General features: G+C 41.0%; 3 protein-coding genes across 8 annotated transcripts in view; 1 reads left to right on the top strand and 2 right to left on the bottom strand.

Moving 5' to 3' along the window:
- The window catches only part of ACSBG1 (acyl-CoA synthetase bubblegum family member 1), a 40,092-nt gene extending 31,190 nt beyond the window's left edge, over window positions 1-8,902 (bottom strand). The window contains exons 1-2 of one of the 4 annotated variants that reach the window (XM_048317571.1): window positions 8,740-8,902; window positions 7,779-7,883 (exon numbers count right to left, since the gene is read on the bottom strand). Coding sequence is in view for 3 of the 4 variants with exons in the window: in XM_048317570.1 (XP_048173527.1) it covers window positions 1,969-2,048 (80 nt within the window). In the remaining variant the exon portion in view is untranslated. Of the gene's footprint in view, window positions 1-1,968; window positions 2,139-7,778; window positions 7,884-8,739 lie in introns of those variants that run through there. The other 3 variants (XM_048317570.1, XM_048317569.1, XM_048317568.1) reach the window with 3 other exon arrangements.
- Window positions 8,903-8,990: 88 nt separating this feature from the next.
- On the top strand, window positions 8,991-15,178 carry DNAJA4 (DnaJ heat shock protein family (Hsp40) member A4). Of its 2 annotated transcripts, XM_048317572.1 has the most exons (8): window positions 8,991-9,099; window positions 9,187-9,327; window positions 10,996-11,176; window positions 12,076-12,180; window positions 12,887-13,114; window positions 13,194-13,424; window positions 13,959-14,059; window positions 14,142-15,178. In XM_048317572.1, exons 2-8 carry the CDS (start codon window positions 9,196-9,198, stop codon window positions 14,358-14,360), a joined length of 1,197 nt encoding a protein of 398 aa, XP_048173529.1. In that variant the 5' UTR covers window positions 8,991-9,099; window positions 9,187-9,195; the 3' UTR covers window positions 14,361-15,178. The 2 variants fall into 2 exon arrangements, with proteins under 2 accessions (XP_048173529.1, XP_048173530.1); XM_048317573.1 differs by lacking the exons at window positions 8,991-9,099; window positions 10,996-11,176 and having other exon boundaries at window positions 9,246-9,327.
- Window positions 15,179-15,613: 435 nt separating this feature from the next.
- WDR61 (WD repeat domain 61) lies at window positions 15,614-22,978 on the bottom strand. Of its 2 annotated transcripts, XM_048317575.1 has the most exons (10): window positions 22,878-22,978; window positions 22,724-22,751; window positions 22,270-22,375; window positions 21,282-21,454; window positions 20,074-20,222; window positions 19,661-19,754; window positions 18,798-18,891; window positions 18,056-18,148; window positions 17,333-17,411; window positions 15,614-15,893 (listed from the first exon to the last, which is right to left on the bottom strand). In XM_048317575.1, exons 1-10 carry the CDS (start codon window positions 22,887-22,889, stop codon window positions 15,804-15,806), a joined length of 918 nt encoding a protein of 305 aa, XP_048173532.1. In that variant the 5' UTR covers window positions 22,890-22,978; the 3' UTR covers window positions 15,614-15,803. The 2 variants fall into 2 exon arrangements, with proteins under 2 accessions (XP_048173532.1, XP_048173531.1); XM_048317574.1 differs by lacking the exon at window positions 15,614-15,893 and having other exon boundaries at window positions 15,942-17,411.
- Window positions 22,979-24,813: the final 1,835 nt, after the last annotated feature.

Below are 24,813 nucleotides of genomic sequence, written 5' to 3' on the forward strand. Positions count from 1 at the left end.
AATCAGGTCATTTATTTTGGTGAGCAGACCGGTTTTATGGATAGCTGAGAACTACATGGTTGAATGGGAAGAATTGAACAATGTAACGAGCCTTTTTTATTCTCCCCCCAAAAAGGCTCTATTCAGCAGTTGGGAGCAAACTACAACCCTGCCCTGACCTTGGTACAGATTTTCTGGCTCTGTTCTCCCCTGCACAGCAAAAACCTAGACCTGAAGCAGAAATCTTCCAGTAGCTGGCTCTGTATGGCTATTTGCAGGGAAAGCAGCAAAGTTAGGTCACACAGAACTCATTATTTCATCTCTTCCTCATTTTTTAGGTCACAAAGATTCAATTTCAGCCTTATAAAAGGTCTTTTTTTCCTATTTCCATTTGATACAATTTTATTTTCTTTGTCTAGTCCTTTCCACCTGGAATCCTACTTCCAGCATATTAAAAAAGGTATGATAAAGTTTGTTACCTAACTTCAAATCACTACCAGGTAAACAACAGCATTTAACAGGACAACATGCACTGGCTACTTCAAAAAACACAAACAAAACACACAAGTTTTATGCCAAGGACTTTGAATGCATCAAAAGTATTTAGAGTTCTAGGGTCTGATATTCTTTCATTAGAAATACAGAAAAAAAACAAATTCAGAAAAAACATCTTTCTAATACAGCAAGTTTAAGCTTAAACTTCCTGTTTGCAGTGGACCCAAACCACTGTACTTTTAAATTCTCCTATAACTTTTCTCTTTAATGAAGAAAACACAGGAACTTTTTTTTTTTTTTACTTAAGCATGTCACAAATAGAAGCATACATGGACTAAAAGAGAGGCATTATTACTAACTTAGCAAAACCTAACTTTCATGAGTCAGAGTGTACATATACCTATATTGACCATAAATCAAATACGTGTTTTATGATCTTTGGACAGATTAAACCAAAAAGTGACAATTCTACTACCAACTACATTAGGATTCCAGAAGCAACAACAATATATTCAAAAGTTTTCAAAGATTTCTTAAACTTCTTCCTGTTCTGAAAACCTTAAGTCTTTGGATTGCTCCTCATGATTCTTATCCAGGATTACAAAGCCCAGAACAGAAGAAACCATTATGGCAGAAATTATCCCAACCAAACCTTTACCTGAAGGGATCAAGCAAATCTTTCAAGAGACTAACATGCAAGTTGTTCCCTAAACAAATGTGAAGTTAGATGTAACAGAAGACTAAATATCATACAATAGTTCAGTCTCTGGAAATGTATATTAGTACTTAGCAAAACTGACAAACTTCTAACAATCAGAAGCTAAAATATTTCCTGTGAGATGTCTTGTTCTAATCTTAAGTACTTCCAAAAACTCTAGAGATGGGAAGATTTCTCTATCAGAAGATAGCATTCCAGTGACAGATCAACAGGTAGAAGAAATAATGCCTTCTTTTTGTGCTGCCTGGGGCACAAAGGAGAGAGCAGCCAGTAGGATTATTTTACATGTAAAATGTAACATAAACATTAAAATACACTCTTCTAAAATTCACTTCCCCACTCCTGTCTCTAAGAAATGAGTTACCTGGTAAAGTTCTGTTGCCTTTGACAGGAAGAAGATGGTCTATCATAAGGATCAATTATTATCTAAGGATTACTCCCCCAAATCCAGAAGAGGCTAAATAGCCTCTGTGCTATAAAATAAACACTATACAGATATATCCTCTATGCCAATAGGATACAAGCAACATAGTCCAGACTCAATGATGGCTATTAGGTTTAGTGTCAAAGCAGAATTTAGCATAGGAGAATAAACCTATTTAGAATCTTCATCAACAATTTTCTCTCATTCTAGCCTCAAAAGATACACCTTATTCTTCATTAGATAGTAGACACCAGACAAAATTCTTGTGCATCTGCACAGTAGTACAAGACAAACTTAAGCTATGAAAAACTGGTAGATCAGTTTGTTAAAATAAATGCTCAAGCTACTTTACCCATTTTCACAGCTTCCTGAAACATTCCTTGCATTTTCATCCTGCAATTGTTTTGTGAGAGTCTCTCCACTGTTAGGCATGCTGACAAACCCTCCAAAACTGGTCACAAATGTGCTAAAGAACTGTGCAGGTCAGGCATAAATGAGCTACTTGGAGAACCAAAGAAACCAACAGTAACTTGTTATTTGTTAGAAAAAACAACACGTAATACAAGAGGAGGAGACTACTGCTACAAAAGCTATTTCTTTCTGATTTTAACATGCTTGAAATGTCGCAGTGCTTGTGAGCTGCTTACTGTTAAACTTTCCTTTTAATTCACTTTTCTTTAATTATCCATGAGAAGAATTTTAATGAGTTTACAACGCTTTAAGATGCAAATCTTTTCTTTTGCCAAGATTTCAACAAATTTGTTCACACAAGTTGAAGCAATTCTAACTTTACTAAGTCTAGTTTCAAAAAAGAACATTCAATGAAGCTATTTTCTTAAGGAAAACACAGATTAATTACATTAGGAAATGCCTTCAAGTCAATTATACCTATAAAACCCAGTACTGCAACAGCCAAGCACCTCCTCCAGCACCACAACTACAGCAGCACTTCCTGCGCCTCATCAGAGCAGGCCTATGGTGTAATGTGAAAGTTTCTACACACAACTGAACAAATTACTTCCCAGGATGTAAGAGAGTCCAGTTCAGCTACTTAGGCTACTTCTGTACTGGTAAACAATCCAGAGAATGGCTCAAGCCACTCACTGTGAGCACCTTCCCTGGCATGGTTTTGATCTGTATGAACAGGCATTTCCCTGGGACAACCCAGGCCAGAGGCTGTCACTGGAGATGATATTAATGACTACCCTGTCTGGAAGAGGAAGACAGATGCAAGCCATGCCATGTCATAGACTTCAGAGCCAGAGAACATCATCTAAAATGTTTTGCTTACTGGTACAAAGACAGCCATAGTGATCAGGAGCATGTAAGATCAGCAAATATTAACTTTATAGAAAGTGTGGATTTTATTCCAGAGTGTCTTGCACCATAGATAAATGTGTAATTGTAGACAATGCAATCTGAAATGAAAGAAAACTTCGAAGTGAGATTCTAAGGGATCTATTCTCAACACCAGAAACTTGATTTGAAAATATCTGAACACATAATGGAGGATATTTCAATCGTAAAAATAGGTCCTCATATGCAGCAAAACTCCGTATTTGTCAGGATTTATTTAGCTCCTTCATTTTGGGATAATTCTCCAAACTCTTTGTTCCAAAGATTCTTTGCAGAAAGCTACAAGGTCTCTTCCTTGCAACCAACTTTCCAGTAATAGAATAAAGAAAACTCTGCTGCAAGAAAACTCTTATTTTTCTTCTTCAGGTCATCTAAAGTGTTTTACGTGCTATATGAAAGAATCCAATTAGAGAACTGCTAATTACTTTGCTTGAGTTGCTTCTTGGGTGTTTAGTGGCTGGATAATAGGCTGGTCTCACAGAACGAAATGGCTGCTCACTCTCTAAGACTTGTACTTACAGTAAATAAACAGAAAACCTCAAATATACGTGTCTTCTATACACACTGTGTTTATGAAGGGGTTTTTGTTTTGTTTTTCCTATAATTTTCTTTAAACTTACTGATGGTTAGCAAATTTTTTGACACAATCAAGCATTCTCCAACGATAAATCGCTCCCCCAGTAACAAGGGCAGCTGCAGGGAAGCCAGGCTGTGAAGCAAGGGGAATTTATCAGGGGGAGTTGGTGGAGAAGAGTTGCTTTTGGACTCTTTATTGTGTGACTGTAACAGAAAACTCACATGATCGTGATAAACTGTGTTTCCTGCAACTGTCAGCTACAGTCTTGCCACTTTAACAGTAGGCTCATGAATGTCAAGCTGTAATAGTTCTATGCAGACCTTGCCTTTGTAGTTCTAGTTCTACACAGAACCCGCCTTTGCAGTTCTAGTACATTTCTAGGTTGTCTTCAAGTTTCAAGAAATAAATCCTATTAAACGAGGCCAGCAACTTATATAGAGTTCAGCAGAAAAGACCTTCATCTTGAAATGATTTTTACATTCTGCACCTTACAAGATGCTATGATCCTTTTCTTTTATGCCTAGATCTACCTGCATGCAAGTTGCACAAGACTGTACTAGACTCAGACTGAATTTTTGTGGTGGGATGGGCTGCTTTTTGCAGCTACAGGTTAAGATTTCTGGGTGTTGACAGGCTTACAAAGCTATGAAGGAACAGAAAAGCCAAATAAAGCTCACATACTACTCACATCCTTTGCTCTGCAATTAGGACTGGTATCTTTCAGAAATTTGCAACTGATACCTCAGAGTTGAAGACACTGTCACTATAAATTTGCACTGTCACAAGATCCCAAACAGAAATATCAGAGAGGTTAAAACAAAGCCGTGTTGTTACTAAGGTCAGTAACCAATAGAACCACAAGGCAGACCAGCCTCGGCGTGGGTGGAGCATGTTTGGGACAGAATGTTTCAGGTTTAATTTACAATAACATTATGGCAAAATGAAACAACCCAGGGCTGTGCTGCGCTCCCCCATCTTTTTATGTGTAAGGCAAGAAAGTGAATGTTTCACCACAAAACTTGTATTTACTTAAAATGAATGGATGAGTGTACTAATTCTGGATGCTCCTTGCTACTCATCCCAATTAGTTTAAGCAACTGTATGATAGGTTCCCTTTTTTCTTTTTTTAGTTACGTAACTGGTAACAAATAGTGTAAAACAATACTTTCTGGTACAAACATGACATTAAACTGGTAGTCCTATTGTTATCCCTATCTTTCAGCACTGAGTCTAAACCAAAACAAAAAAAGCCTTACCCCACAACAACCATCAGCCAAACATCTAATAACCTTTATGTTTCCTATTTCAAAGGCTTTGTTACATGTCTTTACATAAATGGCACTACTTCTAATCTTTCTTTCATTATTTCAAATCAGTGTTCTTGTCAACTTTTCAACTTGCTACTAATTGCAGCCCTCTGCCTGCTATGTTCTGTTAACTGCATTTACTGTGATTATATATAGCTCTCTTTTTCCCACTTTCTCATAAAAGACTTCACTTGGTGTCTAAAACATTTTCGCTAAAGTAAAAAAAAAAATTAAACTCCACAGATACTACTAAATGAGACTAGGTTTCCGGGTTTATGCAAAATTCTAAATCCAAACATATCTTCAAACATTGCTGTGGCAAAGCCTCCATTAAGTCTTACTAAACAAGTGAGTCTCAACACATACCTTAAGGATCAACCAATTTATGCTACCTTGGGCCAAGGAGATGATGCTGAGGGCAGATTCCAGAATTAAAAGCTCCAGACAAGCAATAACTTTTTAAATTCACATATGCTTTTTATACTAATTCATTTCTATTGAAGGAATTCAAGTTAGAGAAAGCTGTGACTGCTACTCACTCACTATACACTACCCTAAAATAGCTCAAAACAAATGCCATCATTTAAATTTTCTTGCAGATACAGACCTTTTACTTTCTATCTATAGCAAAAAGATTTTCCTAAGAGCTCGTTTCTGTACGAAATATCTTTTTCGTATATCAATTATGGGCCCAGGACCATTAAAGGTTCATTAAATTAAACTGTCATACTTTACTGTTTAACATATATTTTTAAAAAGACTAAAAATCATAGCCTAAAAATATTATTTAAAAGGTATTTTCCTAAGAGGTTTGTAGAAATTGTGATAACTTTTGAGGCCTGGATGCTTGAAAGAATCCACCTCAGCACCAAGGAAAGTCTGCTGTAATTCTAACTTCACCTTATACAGGAACTACTGAAGCTCTTTATGCAAATTTAGTGTGACTGAAAAGAAACACAAGTTTCAATCCCGCAGATTCCTGACTTTTTTTTCCAGTGTTTGTAATAAAAGTTACTCTTGATACTTCTTTACAAAAATCAAGGGTGCTGCAAGAAGATGCAGCTGCAGTTCAGCAGATTGTACTCTTACCTGTGTCTCCAGTATGCTGCTTTCAACAAGAATGAGCAATAGTAATATAAAAGAGAGAAATGCAAACAAGGAGATTCTAACAGTGGTTTATATAACGGGATTAAAAGATACATGCATAATTCTTGTAGCATATAAAGATACTGCATGGTCCCAAGGTCAGGGGGAAGCAGTTTTAACTCTTGTTTTGTGCTAACAGTGCAATGCCTGTTTCAGAACCAGAGTCCTCTGGTGGTTAAATGAAACGGGCACCAGATCCAATTACTCCCCATTCCCAGTCCAGTCCTGCCTCCTTGCAGAGAACAGAAATTCTCTGCTTGTTTTCCCGTTGACACCCACACGCAAGTTTGATACTGTGCAAGTAAAAAGTGACAAGGTGATTCATGTTACATGTAGCAGGAGGGAAGAGAGGAAAAAAACATTAAAAGAAATTAGCTGTTCATCTCAAAAATGCGTAAGCAACTGCTGGTTAGCAACAACCACAGATTTAAGGAGGCAAGGTGTGCACCAAAAGAAACAGAGTTGGGCATATACACCCTTGATCACCAGGCTGGTTGAGTACAGGAACCACCACTGTAGTTGCTGAGAAATATGGCTGCATGTGTAAAGGCTGTATGACATTTATTACTAATTATGACAAAATCAGCTGCTGAGGATTCAAACTCTGTTCCATAAATACAGTATTGATAAATATGAAATGTTTTGCTTCAGACACCTATAGGACTGTATTCCTCTCAGGTATCAGAATGAGTGCATCGCTCAGGCTAGAGTGATGTAGGAGATGTGCATGATGATGCAAATCATATACGCAGCCTGGTATCTCTCCTGTTTTTCTAATCCCAAGCACCAACCCTTACTACTTGTCCCACTAATTCTTTGAATAAACAAGGACTTTGATTGTACCAACTGGAACCAAAGATGGAGAAAACAAATACTGCATATTAAAGTAAACATAACCTGATAGGTCTCCCTAATAAAATAAAAGTAAATGAAGCAGGAGGCTCAATCCTCTTAAGCAAAGATCCATACCAACCAAATTTTTGGCTGTTATTACTAGTAACAAATGTTAACAGTAAGAAACCACCCACCAGTGTGAGTTCTTATTATATTTACCAATATCTACACACACCTACATGAGGATTTCTACTCACAGAAATTATATACTCTTTTTATGACATACTAAAAATTGAACTCTAAAATTCATTATGTGCTTCAAAAGCTTCTCATCTGTTGAAACATTCAGCTGCTACAAAGCTATAAGCAGATTTATTGCTTCTTCTTAAATGGAAATATTATGTTCAGAACTACAGATTATAGCTCATCTATCTTTAAGGTGAAGACCATTATGAGAATAAACCTTTTTTTGCCTTAAAAAGGGGATATTTAGTTCTTGGCCTACAAGTTTACAGAGTAACTTACCATAGTTATTTTTAGAAAATAGTTTCTGTATTTACTTGTCAATGTAATTTCACAATTGCAAAACACAGATTTACATGTTCAGCTGCTGATAATTATGCTTAGAGAAAGTAATAGTTACCAACACTGATTTCTTTCTTGGGGTTTTGAACTGTTCCTTTCATTGATATTTTCTATTGATTTCCTAGCTCCCCCTCCTTCAGTAAGTTTACATGCTTAATATAAGCAGATTGTATTAATTTAATCTTCTAATAGTATTTACCTGAAATACAGTAGGAAGTTCATTATAACAGAGCTCTAAAAAATGAAAATTTTTCATTCAAATCCCACACTGCTGCTTGTCCTTCCCCTTTTTCCCCATTTCCCACTGTTAAACAACACAATAGGGCCCTCTCCTTCAGAGTCATCCCGACTCCTTACCTGGGCTGTGGTTGGCAGCACAGGACACTGGAACCTTTGGGTTATCATAACCACAGGAGATGCTCTGGTTTCATAAAACTATTTCTAGGGATAAGGAACTGTTTCCTGGAATTAAAAAGCAGCTTGTAAGCATTTCTACTCAACTTAAGTTTGAACAAAATCTGTTCACAGTTCACGCAGCTTTTCTGTATTTTTCACTTAAGATTTTTCAGCATTAGTTGCCATCTTCTATGAAAATATGCTTTTGGTCAGGTCCACACCAGTACCAGTTATCTCCTTTCCCCTAAGCAGTAAATAATTAATTGAGAACCTTTGGTTACCTGGAGAAAGATGAAAACTAGCCCAGCTTCCAAGTCTGCTCCAGGCAGGCCGGCTTGAGGAAAGGGCAAATACCAAACAGGGAGAGCAGGGGCACAGCATTAGCCCAATTGATTTAAAAGGCTCAAAATACTGAGGAATAAGGCATCAAGAAAGCCACCTATTAATTAACCAGAACAAGATCTAACACACAGCGTGGGGCAGGTCGTACCAGGGTGCTTGCTAGGCTCTCCCAGAGGTGAATTAATGGATTTCACAGAGCAGGGAGAGAAACCAGCGCCAGTGAGGAGGCCCCCTCAGGCTAAACCCCGGTACCTCGGCAGGGACCCCTCAGGAGGGACCCCTCAGCCCAGCCAGGCCCACGTTATTTTAGATTAGTCTAAAGCTGACATAGGTAGAAGCTTTCTAAATTAGGCTGAAAATACTGTTTCTACAATACAAAGGTATAAAATATGGGGTGGTTTTGATGTATTTTTAGCCCCACAGAATAGTCGCATTTTAACCCTAATGGAAAGCACATCTAAAGCTTCCCTATAATAAACTACTGAGAAATGGTATTACATATAAGTCTAAAAGCAATAAAGAAGAGGTAAGAATAGACCTGCCTGACCACATTAGCATAGATAACCATTTTTCAGCTCACATTCAATGCCAACTCCACTGCCCGAGTACCGATTTGTGTGAGCTGTACTCAGGGAATGCCAGGCACGACCCCTGGGGAACCTCAGCTGTACGGACTGTGGGCTTAAAGACAATCAAGACACTCGGCCGTAAAACCCCAAATTAAACACCAAGCGCAAGCCCCGGGCCCGGCCCGAGGCTCCTCCCCCCGCGCGCACCGGCGGTGACGTCACGCGCCGCAGTTCTAGACCGTTCCAGCCCCGTGACGTCACGCGCGGCGTCATTCCAGAAGATTCGGCCGGGGCCCGTATAAAGCCCGCGGAAGAGGCGGGGCTGCCGGGATCGGTGAGCGGGCAGTGGCGGCACCGGAGGGACCGCGGCGGTAAGCGCGGCCGGCGGGGCGCCGGGCGGGGTAACGCGGGGGTAACCCAAGGATAACGCGGCGCTAACGCGGTGCGTCCTCCCACAGGCACCCACCATGGTGAAGGAGACGGAGTACTACGACATCCTGCAGGTGAAGCCCAGTGCCTCCTCCGAAGAGATCAAGCGGGCCTACCGCAAGCTGGCGCTGAAGTACCACCCCGACAAGAACCCCAGCGAGGGCGAGCGGGTACGCGGGGCTGGGGGCCGGGGCTGGGGGCCGGGGCTGGGCCGGGGCCCCTGGGCCGCCCACCCTCCGTGAGGCGGCCGCGCACCCAGTGGCACCTGCGGCCCCTGCGCGGCGCAGGCCCCGTCTGGCCCTTCTGGCGGGCCGGGGCTGAGCCGGGCTCACTGCAGGCGCTGCTGGGCCGCGGGATGGGCGGCCCTGCAGGGAGAACCGGGAACTGGCACAGGGCCGCCCACGAGGGGCACCGCGGATCCCCCCATAGATAGGCTGTTGTTATATCCGGCGTGCACGCAATCGTAGTTTAAATTCTGCTTTGCCCTTCCTGCGGCGTAGTGCCAGTATGTGAAGGCTCCCCTACTTCCAGATCTCTATTCAGACCTGTGAGCCTGGCAGCAGGCCTGACGGCCCAGCTGTGGCAAAGGGGATGCGGCATTTCTTGTTTTTGGATGTAGTGCTTACCAGTTTCCCTGTAGTTGCAGTAGAAAAATCGTCCTTAAAGGTGCTGGTTAAAACAGGCAAAGCTGGAAGGATTTCTAGTGCTCCAGTGGCCATTATGCTGTCAGATGTTGAAAAGGCTGGTAGTCGATCCAGCTGCCAGCGTTGTTGTGCTGGATGGATTTGTGTTCCTGAACTGGATGGGTTTTCTTCAGAGAAAAATGCTAATGCAGATGTCCGAGGTAACTATCCCCAGGGAATCACTGGGCTGCACATGGGTGGACTGCTTACAACAGAACTATTTTACAAGCTATCAGCACAGACCTGCTCTGCTCCCTGTGTTGGCTTGGATCATAAACGAGCACCGCAATTGGGGAACTATGGAAAACATGAATGATGGGATTGTTTATCTAAAAGCTGGTCTGCTAAATACCTTAATATAGGAATAGAAGACCCATATTTATGTCTCTAGAATACTAATTTACAGAACTCAAGACAAACAGTAGCCTAGTCAACGGTAACCTTTCCTGCTTTTATTTTGGGCCTGCTTTTTTTGCTTACACCACTTTACATGGCCATGAGTAAATTAAGTTTAAAATGGAAGTGGTCATTCCAGCAATAGCAAATTATGTTTAAAAGTTGAGTTGGTAATCTTAGTAATAGGAAATTCTTTATAGCTATTTAAGAAAATTCCATAATTGTTTTTTTAAAGTATGTGTTTTGATTTGTATCTAAGTCCTTGTGTTTGTGATGAGTAAGCAACACCAGTGTCTGGTCACATAAATCTCTGTTGTAGCTGGATGTACCAGCTCAGCAGGCATGGAGGATCCCTGTGTAGCTCTAGGCTGACTAGCACTGCTGTGGCCATGAGCAATTGGGGACTTCAGGGATAGTACCATATTCCTTTCTAAATGGATTTGTTAGAGGTTATAATGGTTGTTGGAACTACCACAATCAACAAAATGCAGTTGGCATATACTTGTAAGGTGGATGTGACTCTGAATTAAGCCCACTTAAAACATGGGAGGAGGGGGGAGAGGGAGGAAAGGGGTGGTTTTCCTGGACAAAAGTGTACTGTTATAGTCGGTTACCCATTTGTTTAGGGAGTTTCCTTTTGGAAACAGACAAATACTTCAAGAGGGTGCTGTAGTGGCTCGATCTGTAGATGGAGTTGTATATGAGAGGGCTACTTTTCCTCTTGGTCATAGTTGTTCAGAGCTTCTTTTTTCTTTTTAGTTTAAACTTATATCCCAGGCATATGAAGTTCTGTCGGACCCAAAGAAAAGGGACCTCTATGACCAGGGTGGGGAGCAGGCTATTAAAGAAGGAGGCCTGAGTGGCGGCAGCTTCTCTTCACCCATGGACATCTTTGACATGTTCTTTGGTGGTGGAGGCCGAATGAATAGAGAGAGAAGAGGTACACAGTTCTAAACAAGTTCTAGAAACTCTAACCATGCACTTAAGCATAAAACACCTGTGCTATGGTACTGCTGTTCTGCTAAGTGCACATAGTGTGGATATTACTTGTTGCAACAATAGAATAAGTAAACTATGATTTTTCTAGTTACTCTAGCATTAAGATTCTAATAAAGTAGATAACATGACTTAGCCATAGCCATCTTTCTGCTAAGTTCTGTTTATTTTTTGTTGAAGGGGGACTGGGTAGCCTGTAGGGGAGGGGGAAACGTTAGTAAGTCAGCAGTTGAATTAGACCTGTTTAAGTTACCTGTTTTCCAAATCTGTGCCTCACTTGCTCATACGCTTTTGGGTAACTTGCTTCAAAGGACACCATCAACTTAAACTTCAATAATTTTAAATCTCATGAAAATATTTGGGAGAAATAATGCGAAACTGAGTGCAGTGTGCTGCCAAAGCACAGTATGATTTTTGTCTTTTCCATGCCCAGTGCCTGTTAAAGGAGCAAATAGTAACTTGCTGTAAAATCATTGAAATTATAATATGAAGTGGCATGGAAATTCATACGCAGGCATAATAGCAACTTCTAAATCAACAGAGCTGAAGCTGGTAGTGTCCTTGTATCTTGCTGTTTCAGTTAAGCTTATAAAATTAGGAGTAGGAGCAGGGACAGGGTGGCTTTAATGATGCTTTGCCTAATTACAGCTCAGCTTTTATGTTTGGACATAAATGGGTGGAGCTTAGTGGAAGCTGATGGAACTGCATATTCTTTTAAGGGGGCTGAGTTGTGTTCAAAGTTTGGAATGAACTCTGCATTTCTTCATTGAGACTGTGCATGAACATTTGTCTTCACAACAGCTGAACAAGTACTAATATTTCCCTTTTGTTTTTTTTTTAAAGGCAAAAATGTTGTGCACCAGTTAGGTGTATCTCTTGAAGACCTATATAATGGTATTACAAGGAAACTGGCACTGCAAAAGAATGTCATTTGTGGAAAGTGTGAAGGTAAAAAACAAGTAGTGGTTTCAAACCCCTCTTCAAGTTTTTTGTGTGTGTTTGTGTGGATTGTCTGGGCTGAGAAAAAAGTCTGAAGGCTTTCTTACTTTTCTCTCTCCTTTTTCTTTGCCTGATTCCTGAAAGTCTGCCAGGGTTATTTAGTTCTACTTAATGCTTGTCCAAGAATAAGTCTCTCGACCACAATGTTACAAAGTGATTGTTCTAATGGCAGACTAAAACTCACTGTGAGTTACTGTTAGGGGTACCTAAATTAAAACTATCTTCACCCAGAACTTGGATGTAAATGTCTATTCTGTAAAACTTTTTAAATTGCTGTGGGTGGAAGTCTAGCTTGTGTTATGTTACTAATTTTACAGTTATTAAGTATTCCCTAATGAATTTACTTATTCGAGGTAAATTTTAATAAAGTCTTGTATCTTAGTACTCTGTTAAATATTTAGTAAGCAGATTCTTTTCCAAGTATTAATGGAATGTTTATGTCTTGAATCTGGTATGCTGACAGTTCCTTGGAAACCAGGATTTACTGGGGGGTGGGGCAGAGGCTAATACAACAAGCTGTATAAACATTTTGTTTGTAGAAACATCCAGCTTGTGGGGCATGTTTTGTGATGGCAACTAAATTCCATTACTGAACTTCCAGCCTGACTACTGTAATTTTTTGAGACTGAGATCCAACTTAACTCTTTTGTCATAGGTTATGGCGGAAAGAGAGGGGCAGTAGAAAAATGTCCTGTGTGTAAAGGAAGAGGGATGCAAGTTATAGTTCAGCAGATTGGACCTGGCATGGTGCAGCAAATCCAAACTGTGTGTCCAGAATGCAAAGGCCAAGGTGAAAGAATAAATCCAAAGGACAGATGTGACAACTGCAATGGCTGTAAGGTTGTAAGAGAGAAAAAGATCATAGAAGTTCATGTTGATAAAGGTAAGAACTGTATATTTGTACTGGTTCCCTAGTAAAAGTCTATAGTTCTGTAGAGAATAAATGGGTTTCTTTTCTTCAGGTATGAAAGATGGTCAGAAGATAGTATTTCATGGAGAAGGTGACCAGGAGCCTGATTTGGAGCCTGGTGATGTTATAATTGTGCTTGATCAAAAGGATCACAGTGTTTTTCAGAGACGAGGGCATGACTTAATCACAAAAATGAGAATTCAACTCTCGGAGGCTTTATGTGGTTTCAGAAAGACAATTGAAACGCTGGACAACAGAGTTCTTGTCATATCTACTAGGCCAGGTAGGTCTTAAAGAATTCTAATACTGTGTAGACTGTATCAACTACTTGCCTGGACTGGCATTTTTGGGGGAGATTGTTCTGTTTGGGGGGTTTTTTCCTAACTACAGATACAACAGATTATCTAACTATGATACAACAGATTCACGAGGTAGTCAATTTAATTGGTTCTTTGTTGTTACTCTTTCTAAAGCATGCAGAGTTACAGTTAAAGCTTTCAAATATGTCTTAATAAACCTCAGCCCCAGCTGGTGGAAAGCCAGGAAAATAAATTTAGGAGGCAAGAATCTAAAATTCTACTAAATTATCTGTTCATTCAGCCTGAAGGCTGTGCCAAGAAAAGCTGATTTCTCTTATAGCAGGAGAAATAGTCTAAATGACCTTAGTTCTGTACAGCTTGGGTTTAGCTCTTTTCTATGAATTGGTTACAATCTCCCTGAGGTGCCATGGGAACACTCCTCGTGTACAGCCATGCCTTGTGGGGCGCTGAATGCCTGTCACATCACATCAGCTTACTTACAGCTCTTGCCTCCATAGGTGAAGTGATAAAACATGGTGACCTAAAGTGTATCTACAATGAAGGGATGCCTGTCTACAAATCTCCAATGGACAAAGGCAGCCTGATTATACAATTTTTGGTAAGCTGCATGCTTTTCTGTAGCCAATATACTTGTGTTTGCACATGAATAAATATTCATTAAAAAATGTGTAAAATTGTAGGTCCAGTTTCCAGAGCACTACTGGCTCCCAAGGGAGAAACTGTCTCTGCTGGAGGCTCTGCTTCCTTCACGAGAAGATGTTATGGTTACAGATGAGATGGATCAGGTAGACCTTGAAGATTTTGATCCAAATGAGCAAACCTACCGTAACAGTGTGGGAGAAGCCTATGAAGAAGATGATGAGGGTCCAAGAACAGGAGTACAATGTCAGACATCTTAAAGCAAGGGGGAGTGGATGTCATCTAAGATGTAAATTTTCACAATGAAAACTGCATGGCTGTAATAGCCACTGCTTGTGGTTTTTGTGTTCAGCAAATTGAGTTGCTGCGCTGTCAGTATCACCTTTTTGTAACTAATTTATATTGTGTTCTTGTAGTCTTTCTATATAAACCAAATGTCATACAGCTGAGAACCGAGTTGGTATACATTTTTCTTGCTGTGAAGGTTCTCAATTTATTTCACCTATGCTATTTCTATAAGACTTTGGCAATATTGATAGAGGCTAAATGGAGTGTCTTATGTAAATACTTTCATACTGGAAAATTAATTTCATAGAATAAAACATAGCAGAATAACTTCTAATAAATAGTACTTCACCTTTACTCATGCTTCTCTTGTACTTTGTAAGCCACTCTGGAACCCTCTTTATTTAAATAAGTTTTTCTAAGCTCAGACTCATCTTACCTAGTCAAGATTATTCTCAATATCAACTTTGTGTTAGTTGCACCACTACTACCTGTCTTCATTTTGTATTTCAGAAGCATTTTGTGCATGCCCCCCTCTCTGCCTCATAGCCCTCTTCCTGTGTTCTGTGGATTTACAGTAGCATTCCTTCAGCTGCTTCTCTGTGTAAGTGTGACTTAAGGTTACAAGCTGTCCTCTAATGTGTTACCAACAGGCAAATACTTCCAAATAAAAGTTTGACCTTTCAGAAGCTCAAGCTTTGTATTTCAGCCGTCCCTAGAAAGGGTTTTTACTTCCTGCTAGGCATTGTATACTTGTGCCTTAACTAAAATGAATAAACCAAAATCACATGCATTGGCTATGCTGCTGCTGTTTTATAAACACACGTGATACCACACAGATACCATTAAAGCTTTTTTCACTTTTACCTATTTTCTTGTAGTGTTTGTATTAAGTCAGGCTTAGAAACAACTGGTCCCCTTTAGTGAAATTAAACCATGATGCATGATCTCCATGTACCACACAATTGTTGAAACAGGTGTTCAGCTTAAGTGCTCCTCATGCACTCACTGGGCTCACATCAAGACAAGGCCAGGCTGTCATTTCCCACGTTTATAACAGCCTCAGTCACTTTCCTTCTGCTAAAATAAGCTGCTGTGAGCCTTGGCCTGTGCTTTCCAGCTCTGCTCTATTTACAGTTAAAGGCAGGGGCGATTAACTGAGCAGTTACTTCAACCCCTGACTACATATTTCCAAAAATACTTTTTTCCAAGAATTAGACACAAGGACTTGCAGCTGTAGCTTTTATTTTAAAAAAGTAAGGCTTTCTCTCATGCTAAACAAAATCAAAATTAGATATAAACATATCTGGTTTTGCAGCTCAGTATGAAATGCTTTTTTCGTACTAAAAAATTACATAGGGCAGTAGTAGTCCTTGCAACTGCCACAAGAGTTTAGTGAAGCATTGGAATCAAGACATTTAAACTGGACAGTCATAAATATGAATTTCTTGGTCATCACCAACGGACACAATTTTGGACCCACTTCCATTGTATTTCACTCCCCAAACCTGTAAATAAGACATACGCAAGCTTACCGAGAGAGGACAAAGTAAAAGGAGCTTTGTAGCAGTCATATTTATTACAAGGAGAAGAGGAAGGAGTATTTTAAAGGTCACCTGATTAGAGCTGGTGCAATATGGCTTCTGCTTTTACAGCAGCTAAGGCTGCTGAACCAGAGCAGGACACTGCCATCTAGGAGCTTGACGACTTCCTACACCCACTCCCACTGACAGGATTATACAAGCCAGAGATACTTGGTAAGGGCTGAAAAGTACTCGCCCCAGTTTGCATAAATCAACCCAAGCATTTTCACTCTTACCCATCCTGCAGCCCTTTCTGAAAATAGTATTTTACAGTGCAGGAAAGCAAGAGAGGAGGTATTTGTCATGCAGACTGACACATCATGACAGACTGAAGAATGATCTGGTTTATCCTTGAGCTCTTTCAGAGAGCCATTTCCGTACCAGTGCAAAGCTTACTTAGAAAAATTCAGGTCAGTCCTCTGATTTACGACAGTTACACAAGCTCTTAAGTGACACCCTTCTCCATCAGAATGACATCAGGAAGGGTGAAGGCTACCCAGCAGCACATTAATGTGAAATGCAGAATGGGTATATTAACAACAGTATGTTTTGGGCATTCTTGTATTATTAATATTTTGCATTAATACCAAAACCCAGCATTCCCAATAACTGATACATCTCTGTTTGCCACAGACTTAATGAGATTATAGGTAACAGCTAAAACAACAGGGGAAATCAAATCCCACTTGGTACTTCAGTATTAAAACCCTCATACCCGTAGGTAACTGAAAAGAAGGTTACCAGCAAAACAGTACTACAGAAGAAAGAGTTCAAATAAAATCTAGAAGAATAGCCTTTGTTTCTTACTCAGTGATCCATTAAAATATAATATTGTTCTATTTATCACCTGATGTTTGGACAAAGAGTAAATAGGTAGAAACCTAACTCCTTCCCTCACAAGTAGCTAGCACTCAGCAATAAATACAAAAACCACAGTATTACAGACAGTGGAGGAGGAAAAAGTCCCAAGTTTCAAGGCTGCTTTCAAGCATCTGTTTAGGTAATTCCATCCTTTTAGATAAGTATTTCCACCCTTACACATGCATATGCTGTGTAAGTGACAGAAATAAGTAAGACCAGAGACAAAGCTAACAGAGTCTGGTAAGATTTTGGCCACTCAGGCTTGCCTTTATTTGAGCCTGAAAAATGTTAATTACTTGGAAGAGATCAGCATATACACTTGGGAATACTAGTTCAATATTAAGTGCCAAATAACCACAAACAACTTCTAAAATGTCATTACAGCAAGCTAAAGTTACTGCATTACTGCAAGGCTGGAGCTGCAGCGCCAAGGTGACACACAAATGTGCACAACTACACAAGCTCTCCTGGGAACATGGTGACTTAGGGAATAGCAGCCATACCTGATCTTGGTGGTCAAAGAAGGTATGGACACAGGTTCTCGTTCCAGCATCCCAAACTTTTACACTTTTATCAGATGAACTGGAAGAAAAATAATACTGATCAATGTTTAAATTAATAGATTAACTAAAGTTTAATGCAAACACTAAAAGGTCTCATATGGTAGACACAAGAAACCTTCTTTCACCCATCAAATACAGGGATGAAGTAGCAAAGGACTGCATCTTCTGCCAGGTTCCATTACCTTTAAAAGAAATTTACTGTTCCAACATCTGCAATGTGAAAATAAAGACCCGCATTTTGGCCAAAAAATTCTTTCGGGCAAGTTCTTTGGATAAGGAAATTCCTGTTACATATACTTGGTCCCCCAACTGCCTCAGCTGTTTTAAGAATAAATACTAAAGTTCAAGTAGATTAATGTACTACTAGATTAGGTTGTACTTCTTGATTCAACAGCAATTTTTCAGCTATTTAGAATCAAACTGCCCTTCTCTTAGGTGTTTTTCACTTGTCAGGAACTACAGTGCAGTGAGATGACTTACTCTGTAGAATGCTCTCACTACAGCTGGTATCACATCACAGATTGGCTCTTGAGCTTTAAATTTTATGTTATTTCATTATAGATCCCACTGCAATTAATTTGTACACATTTAATTTTTATGATCCATCTTCCCTTATAATTTTTTTTTCTTCAGTAATCACAAACAATTAAAAATCCTCAATACCTGGAAACAAAATGGGTATCATCAGGACAAAATGCTACGTTTAAAACCCAGGATCCATGACCACTTAATGTGCCAGCCAAGTTTGCATGTTGCCTGTGGAAAGAATGCATGTTAACATTTGCTTTGTGAATTCCAGGGAAAAAGCAACAGGAGTATACTCTAGCTAGTGCAATCAAGAATGATTCAATGGAACGTGACTTCTGGACATTTGTTCACCCAACCTGAACTGGTCTTACAGCAGATTATGTTTTTTCCATTTCAAATAGTTAACATAAGAGTAAGTCACTAAGAAGATACACTGGAGGACAAAATAGTTTCACCAAAGTCAAAACAATGCAGGTTTAGGGGAGTGAAGACCATTGAAGCAGGGCCTTTTCCTCCCCAGGGTCTTCCAAGGTATTGCAAGATGCAACAGAAATAGGTCATAAATATAATTTCTTATGTACAGAACAGATGTTTAGGAAGGGTGAATACAAGCTCACAGGAAAGATACACAGAACAATTAGCTTGTTGCTTACAGGCAAATATGAGGAAAGTAATTTGTTTTCAAGTTGCAGCTGTCTTCTACCTATACACTTTAAAAAACTATCTAAGGATGTAGTATTTTATGATTTATTATATAAAAAGTCACCAAAAGCTGAAAGGAATTCTAGAGAGCAGAGGGTCTGATCTATTTTTAACAGTATCAGCCTCTCTAAACAGGTGTTCTCCTGCCAGCATGGCTGGCAGAGTCCCCACTCACACGTCGTAGATTTTGATGTAGCCGTCATCGGACGCGGTGACGAGTAATTGGGAGTCTGGGGAGAACGTCAGCGAGCGGATGGGCATCGCATGGCCTGCAAGGCACAGGGACACAGATTAGGACGTGCTATTACTCTGGCTAATGCCAGTGTTTGGCAAGCTATACCACAACAGCACTCCCTGCTCAAAGAGAGCAGCCTCTGAAGCCTCTTCCTCTCTAGAGGCTTCTTCCCACAACAGAAAATGGAAACGGACAGCAATTCTCAATTTTGAATGTTAAGACATGTCTGCAACACAAAGAGTATCGTATTTTTTTCAGCTGTGGATCTTTATTAGAAATTATGTCCTACTTTATAGTATGATTGCATATTTAAGTTGTTGGGGTTTTGGTTACAATTGGGCAGAAACTGCAAGAGCATTAAAAGCCCATATATCTGTTAGGAAAATGCATGCGTTCTACAACATAAAATGTTCAGTTATTTTTTAAAACAGCAATAAATTGCTATAGAACAGATACCATAAGAAAAAGAAAAACCATATGCATGGCAGCCCACATTTGGTTTAGCTTCATTCCCTTGTACTTTCTGCAATACATGGAACTACTATTTAAGAATTTAGTTAAGCATTACTGACTGGATCTTTTGAAAAAAGGCATTTATGATGCAAGCCTGAGTTTACGGTTTGCCTCTAATATTTTAAGTGGTTTAGGTTAGAGCACGCTAAATAACTAAATACTGTCTAATGGACAAAAATGTCAACTCACTGATGCCAGGGCTGTTGTAGCTTATTCTGACTTGCATTATATCCTTTGATTTTGTCAGAAATGAGGCCAGAATTTGGGTGTTGCAAATAACCAAACCATACCTTCTAGCGTATGCAGAAGTTTTCCAGTTGCAATATCAAAAATATTGATAATGCCATCTATTGCTCCACTGGCCAAGTATTTTCCATCTGGACTCTGTAATAAAACACAAGAAGTGTGATTCAACATCTGTGTGCATTTATGCTGTGTAACCCCTGACATTCCCTTGCCAACTTTTCACAAGTAATGATCTATGCAAGATACCTGGACTCCAAAAATCCTGAAGACTATAAGCAAGATTAAAATGTATTTTCCAGATGTGCATGGGGGAAACGTCACACAATTTGTATTTGGACCTACAGCTGTCACTTAGTATTATTGTAGAGATAAACTGATAGATGGAAACAAAAATACCTATTTACAACATTACAGCAGTAGCAATTTCTCATAAGAAATTATCAATTGTGCTTCTTACATATGCAATGCTAAGGATGAACTTTCCTCTGGTGTCCAGAGAATATTCTTTCTTTCCAGTTTCAACACCAAAAATATTTACTTTCCCCACATGACTTCCTGTTGCAAGGTACTGGGAATCAGGTGAAAAAGCCAGGGACCAAGCATCAACTGTATTAAAAAGAAAAAACCAGTTAGCTGGATCCTGTTTCTAGTTCTTATTCAACAGTGTCAGTTCTGTATGCATCTGTTCAGACATTTAACCCTCTAAGACTGTACAAGCTTATCACATTACCCCTTCTATGTAATTAATGGAGCATATCTTGAGCCATTTACTTACACTTAGTAAAAGATTACATTTTCTAGTAAGACCTTGATCTTATGAGGCCCTCCTGTAACAATAAATTTAGAATTTAAGACTGCATCAGTTAAGCCTAAATTCTTACTTTTCTCCTAGTACCAAAAGATTGAAACTACTGAAAAAAGCAACACATAGCAAAGCATAGAAGATGCAGGAGAAATGCAGATATACAAACATAACACAGATAACATTCCCGCAACTGAATGTAAAAACCCACTGTTTTTTATAGCAGTGCAATGTATTTATCTGGCAGGATGTAATTCACAGGTTTTTTTCTATAAGCTTAATATTAATTGCTTAAAACACTGCAAGACTGTTCTTAAATTTGTGACTTCCAATGTACTCATGAAATATTTGGAATAAGACCTTAGGCCCTTGGAGCCTAATTCCATCTTGGAAAATATTAGCATTGTTAACATTGATAACTGTTTTAACTTGCTCACTCAGGATTGGACGTGCTGGATAAAAAAGGATCACATGCATGACTCAAATTCATTGCAGTGTGATGAAGAATGTTCAGTTTCTTTGTAAATCAATCTGAATAAGCACCTGAATTCTTTCTTCCAAATATCCTTTTATCAATACATGTGTAAGAGCAAGCTGGTTTCCATTCTGCTTTATGCATACAGCAAAAAGCCAATCTATGTGTACCTGAGAAAGCACAAATAGCCTGTAAAAATAAATGCAAAATTGTCTGATGCTGCTTTGTCTTGAGTTCATAAAACCACTATGATTTCTGCAAATAGAGAAAGATTAAAGCCCCCAAACACCTTAATCCCCTCATATACCCCACTCCCCCACTGTTCAGTATTTGCCAGGAAGAGTAAGCATTGTTCTCATGCAGAGCCAGCTCAGCACTGGTATCTTACCAGGACCAGCATCTATGGACTTGATCTGTTTGCCAGTCTCTAAATCCCAGAGGCGAATGTGGGCGTCCAGGGAGCTGGATGCTGCAATGGCGCCCGTGTGGCTGATGTCCACAGACACCACCCCCAGCTGGTGACCCTCCAAAGTCCACTGCAGATCCAGCTTTTCATCATTCCTTTGGTGCAAGAGAAAGAAAAGCCTCATTAGGAACAGCTGGGGGTACTGAACCATCCTCAACCTCACACAAAACAAACAATCCACATTCCTCCACTTGATCAACACAAGGCAATCCAAGTCCACCCTTGAAATGTGAAGGGCTACACACAAACTCTCTGTACTCAAAGAACTGACAAATCAATCATTTACCATATTCCTGCAAAGCAGGTACTTCATCCCACCAAAAAATGTCCATCACACACCAGTCTATGGGTGCTCACAGAGCTGATGTTCACCTGTGAGCTCAGCACAAAGTGCCATGATTGACATTTTCACAGCCACCACAGCCAAGCTAACCTGTCACTGAAGTGAAGCACATCCTTCACACTGCTTTGCCTAAGAGACAGAATAACTTCTTTGCAAAAGCACACTTCCGTAAGAATTATCAGGATTTTTCTTTTTCAATAAAAAAGGAAGATGTCTTTTCTTCTTTTCCACTATTCCCATTACTGCTTTCACAATACACATCTCCAAGGGCATTGTGTCATCAAAAGATGCATTTCTCATTCTTTGGTTTAGAAATACATCAAGTATTCTCTGACATGCATTTTCAAAAGGATTCTCATTCTTTGGAAATGAAAGCACACCAGAATGCCACCACTCCAAGAGAAAGCACACACCACTGGAGATAAGCTTGCTCAAAGAAGCACCTCTGTGTGCCAGGCTACCCCTCCTGTGAGGCAACTTCTAACATCCCTGCAGATGGTGGAAATTCAAGACTGCTCCACGCTGACTACTTCCAAGGCCTAAAACAGGTTAACATGGAACACTTACCACTTCCAGACCTTCACCAGATCATCCAAAGAACCAGAGATCACTGTTTCAGAACCATCATTTTTATTTTTTCCCCAGGCAACTGACCAGATGGCATCATCGTGAGCTAAAAGAGAATATAAGCACAGGAATTAAATATTTTCTTTTGATAGAAGACCACAATCAGTTTTGGTAATGCTGAAATGGCTAACTGCAATGCTGGCAATAGACCCCCCTGCTCCTCCGTTCTATTGAGTGCTTCGAGAGCCTTGTCACTGTTTTCTTTGCTCCAAAACATGCAATGTGTTGTGTGACCAACGTCACTGCTGAAAAAGCAGCACAGCTACCTCTGAGTTACTCAGATTTATGCCTAATATAAACATAATCAGGTCTCCTCACACGGATACCTGCCATTATCAAATTTACATCATCCCAGAACACCGACATTGCTCAATACCCGTTAGCGTTTGCTCACCTTGCTCTTGCTTGAAGAGAATACCGTACTAAAAAGAAAAAATAATTAATATTACACATCAGCACCCTATAGATATATATACACATATATATATATATATATATATATATACCTCAAGCCAGCAGTTAGCCTAGCTAACGCTGTTTTTAATTACCTGTGTGGTCATGTCTTTCTGAAAACGATCCCGACGGGAGCGCTCTGGAAAAAGCCGGACACAGCTCCTGCCGCCGTCGCGCCTTGATGACCTCAGTGACCACCGAGAGCGCCACTCCCCAGTGCCCGCCGGCTCCCGCGCCCTCTACCGCCGCCCTGTGGCCGGGAGGCCCAGGCGGACACATCCCGCCGGCGGGAACGGCGCGCGACGCCTGCAGCGCCCTCAGGGACAGCGGGGCTGAGTTCCCCGGCCTCGCGTCCTGACCCTCAGCGCCCTCAGGGACAGCGGGGCTGAGTCCCCGGCCTCGCGTCCTGACCCTCAGCGCCCTCAGGGACAGCGGGGCTGAGTCCCCCGGCCTCGCGTCCTGACCCTCAGCGCCCTCAGGGACAGCGGGGCTGAGTCCCCCGGCCTCGCGTCCTGACCCTCAGCGCCCTCAAGGACAGCGGGGCTGAGTCCCCCGGCCTCGCGTCCTGACCCTCAGCGCCCTCAGGGACAGCGGGGCTGAGTTCCCCGGCCTCGCGTCCTGACCCTCAGCGCCCTCAGGGACAGCGGGGCTGAGTTCCCCGGCCTCGCGTCCTGACCCTCAGCGCCCTCAGGGACAGCGGGGCTGAGTCCCCGGCCCCGCGTCCCGCAGTTGTGTCCCACAGCTTACATCTTCATGGCCGCCTCTCACTCATCCGTCCCGCTCACCCACAGGAGCCCCAGGCGCGGGGCTGGCGCCGCCGCTGTCAGAAGCCCTCAGCGTCTTCGCTGTGTGATACCATTGCCAGTGATGCCCTGCGGTGCTGCGATGGCAGGGATGGTGTAAGCTGTGGGACACACCAAGGACTGAGGGGTGCGTTCAAGTCCGCCTGCCCAGCCGTGTAGGAAGCTCCTGACGGAAGGCTGAGCTGGCTGCCTGTTGTCTGAGGTGTGGAGGGGGCAAGGGGCAGGCTGAGCACAGCACGGACCGACCCCACGCTCCTGGGGCTGCAGCACTGCCCATGGCTCTCACCACGGCACAGAAGGCTTTAACTTCACAGAATCACAGAATCATTAAGGTTGGAAAGGACCTCCAAGATCATAAAGCCCAACCTTAGTTCACCGCCTTGTCAACTAAGCCAGACCACAAAGTGCCACATCCAGTCATTTCTTGAACACTTCGGGGATAGTGACTCCATGACCTCCCTAGGCAGCTCATTTCAATGCCTGACCACCCTTTCTGTGAAGAAATTCTTCCTGATGTCCAGCCTGTGCCTCTCTTGACGCAACTTGAGGCTGTTTCCTCTGGTCCTGTCACTTGTTTATGGGAGAAGAGCCTGAGCCTCACCTGGCTACATCCTCCTGTCAGGGAGTTATAGAGAGTGAGAAGGTCCCCCCTGAGCATCCTCCAGGCTGAGTCCCCACAGGTCCCTCAGCCACTCCTTGTGCTCCAGAAAGGAAGTTTCCCTACTGATCATCTGTGTCAGACCAGGAAAAAAAGGTATGACTTTTGTTTTGGAAGCTGAATTTTTTCAAGTTGCTGCCTCTGCTTGAGTTAGAAGCGGAAAAAATGTCAGAATTAAAGTTCAGGAGAATAAATCAGATTCCCTGAGGCTTAAAATTAAAGACAAAGGATCACTGGTCTTTCACAGCTCTTAATCAGTTTTTATGTGTACACAAAGCTCTTTGAGATCAATAGAACTTGTCTGAGTAAGCAGAGTAACAACCAAAACAGGAATTCTGAATGTGTCTTAACACAGTTCTGCAGTCAAGAATGAAAATCTGGGTAAAACTCTTACACATAATTACAGACTTTTACATATAATTACAGAATCCTTAGTTCTCTGATTAGGTTGAGTTTTGAGAAGATTTTAAGGCATATGGCTTTAATGTCTTAAATTTCAGAAATCCTTATTTTCTCGTTACTAATGACACAACGGTAAACATTTTCCACAATAAAAGACGTTGTTCTATT

Source organism: Corvus hawaiiensis, chromosome 13, assembly GCF_020740725.1.
Source record: "Corvus hawaiiensis isolate bCorHaw1 chromosome 13, bCorHaw1.pri.cur, whole genome shotgun sequence".
Classification (NCBI taxonomy): domain Eukaryota; kingdom Metazoa; phylum Chordata; class Aves; order Passeriformes; family Corvidae; genus Corvus; species Corvus hawaiiensis.